This window comes from Corvus kubaryi, unplaced genomic scaffold (genome assembly GCF_017639235.1).
Source record: "Corvus kubaryi isolate FWS band 111438036 unplaced genomic scaffold, C.kubaryi_AGA036_p1.0 37193, whole genome shotgun sequence".
NCBI classification, from domain to species: domain Eukaryota; kingdom Metazoa; phylum Chordata; class Aves; order Passeriformes; family Corvidae; genus Corvus; species Corvus kubaryi.
In genome coordinates this window covers 994,166-996,820 of record NW_024581055.1, presented here as the reverse complement: position 1 = coordinate 996,820, position 2,655 = coordinate 994,166, and the positions used below count along the sequence as shown (strand labels likewise).

Genomic DNA, 2,655 nt, shown 5'->3' with positions numbered 1-2,655 from the left:
TCCCCTTTGTCCCCCCTCTATCCCCCCTGTCCCCCCTGTCCCCCCCATCCCTCGGTTCCCCCTGTCCCTCTGTCCCCCCTCTGTCCATCTGTCCCCTCTGTCCCCATTGCACAACCGCAGCTGGGCCGGGCAGGCCCCGCTCTGCCCTGATTGGCTGCAGGGACAGGTGCTCTGCAAGCTGATTGGCCAGGGAGTTCCACAGGTTGGGCTCTGATTGGCTCAGCACCTCCACAAGTCGCGTGGCTCTGGCTGCTCATTGGTCAGCGAGAGCACAGGTAGTGCTGTGCTGGGCTCTGATTGGCCAGCAAGTTCCCACAGGTCGTGGGGTTCTGGGCTCTGATTGGTCAGTGGCTCCCAGGGGTGTGTCTCACACCTGAGTGGGCGGGGCTGGTTTCTCTGGCCGTGATTGGCTGATCCCTGAGAGCGGGCACCACCGAGGGCTGTGATTGGCCGCCGGCCTCAGCCCCGCCCTCCCTTGCAGAAGGACCTGTCCTACCTGCAGCAGTGGCTGGAGGCCTTCGTCACCAGCTTCGAGAGGGTCATCGCCCTGCCCTCGCTGCAGCCCCGCAGGTGGGACCCCAAAACCCCGGAGTGACCCCCCCCGAGTGACCCCCCAACTCCCCTGAGTGACCCCAACACCCTGGAATGACCCCCCCGAGCGACCCCCAACTCCCCTGAGTCACCCCAACACCCTTTAGTGACCCCGCAGGGTGACCCCAGTGCCCCTGGATGACCCCACTGAGTGACCCCCCAACAGTCCTGGCTGACCCTAAACACCCCTTAGTGACCCCTCTGGGTGACCCCTAGCACCTCTAAATGACCCCCCAACACCCCTGGGTGGCCCCCCTGGATGACCCCCCCCAGGGTGACCTCCATCACCCCTGAGTGACCTCCAACACCCCTGACTGACCACCCTGAGTGACCCCCAACACCCCTAAATGACCCCCTCGAGTGACCCCCAGCTCCCCTGGATGACCCCAACACCCCTGAGTGACCGCTATAGGTGACCCCCAGCACCCCTGGATGACCCCAACACCCCTGAGTGACTCCCGAAATCCCCGGGTGTCCCCAAACCCCCCTGAGTGACCCCATGGGGCCCCAGGCCCGGGGGCTGCGGCGCGCGGGGGTTGCGGCGCCTCATCCGCTCTCCGTGGTCGGAACCATCCGGTGACGCGGGCGGGGTTTGGGGGGGCCCGGGGGCGGGGAGGGGGTCACATCCTGCACCCCGATCCCGCCCAGGCCGGAGGATCCGGGCTCGGAGATCCCGGCGCTGCCGCGGGAGGTGCTGCAGGTGCTGAGCCAGAGGCTGGGACAGAGCACAGCCCTGGGGACACGGGACGGGGACAGGGGGACGGGGCTGGGCCAGGCCCTGCTGCTCCTCAAGTTCTTCATCATCATCTGCAGGTGGGTGACCCCAAAATCCATCCGTACCCACCTGCTCCCGGTCCAGGATTCCCAAGTGTTGGGGGTCCCGTGTCACCCCCTCCTCCCCACCCCGGCTCTCCAAAGTGGCACCGTGCCGCTCCCAGTTTGTCCCAGTCCCAAACCATCAGGGAGTGGTGCCCCCCACCCCAAAAAAGCCCCACAGAATTCCTCCCTGAGGGGCATCACCCCCCGCCCTCCCAAGCAGTCCCTCAGAGGTGCCCCCCCTCTTTAAAAACGAGAAGTAATAGTGGTGGTGGTAATAATAATATTAATATTAATAATAATGAAAAATAATTGTATTGATTTTAATGGTTTTGTCATGGGAAAAATTTATTTAAAAAAAAAAGATAATAATGGAAAAAATAACATTATTGCCCCCCAAAATTCCATCATCCCCTCCGGTGTAGTGTCCCCGCAAAAGTGCAACAGATCTATAAAAATAATAATTAGAAAATAATTTTTATCAATAATAATTATGATCAATATTATTAATATTATTATAATGTAATATAATAAAAATATAATAATAGAAAATCATTATTGCCCCCCAAAATTCCATCATTCCCCCCAGTCTAGTGTCCCACCAAAAATAATAATTAGATCTAAAAATAATTAGAAAATAATTCTTAATTATGACAATAATAGTTATAATAATTAACCTATTATATATAATGATTAACATAATAAAAACACATTAATAGAAAACCATAATTCCCCCAATATTCCATCATTCCCCCCAAACGCATCACATCTCAAAAAATATTATTAATAAATATTAATTATTATTTATAATAATTTATTCTTATTTAATAATACTTTCTAAAAATAAATCATAATTATTATTGATGGTAAGAATTAACAACGCAATGTAATATAACAAAAACGATTTAAAATAAAATAAAATAATCCTTTTTAATAGCGTCGTTCCTGCCCCAAGCTCTTTACTCCCCCCAGATTTCCTCCTTGCCCTTCCCAAATTTCCTGCCCCTCTCTGTGCTGGAGGAATTCCCGATGTTTTCCCTTCCAGGAACCTGGAGAACATCCAGCCCGACCGGAGCCCCGGCTGCCTCCCGCACGTGCTGAGGCTGCTGCGGCTCTGCGGGAGCCAGGTGGGAGCGGGAACGGGAGCGGGAATGGGAACAGGAATGGGAATGGGAACAGGAATGGGAATGGGAACGGGAATGGGAATGGGAACAGGAATGGGAATGGGAACGGGAATGGGAACAGGAA

The 2,655-nt window shown here is 54.1% G+C and overlaps 1 protein-coding gene across 1 annotated transcript in view; it reads left to right on the top strand.

The window, feature by feature from the left end:
* NBEAL2 (neurobeachin like 2) overlaps nt 1–2,655 on the top strand; it is a 29,830-nt gene that overhangs the window by 4,730 nt on the left and 22,445 nt on the right. The window contains exons 2-4 of the mRNA XM_042022312.1: nt 482–570; nt 1,240–1,404; nt 2,453–2,534. Of these exons, the coding sequence (XP_041878246.1) occupies nt 482–570; nt 1,240–1,404; nt 2,453–2,534 (336 nt within the window). The remainder of the gene's footprint in view (nt 1–481; nt 571–1,239; nt 1,405–2,452; nt 2,535–2,655) is intronic.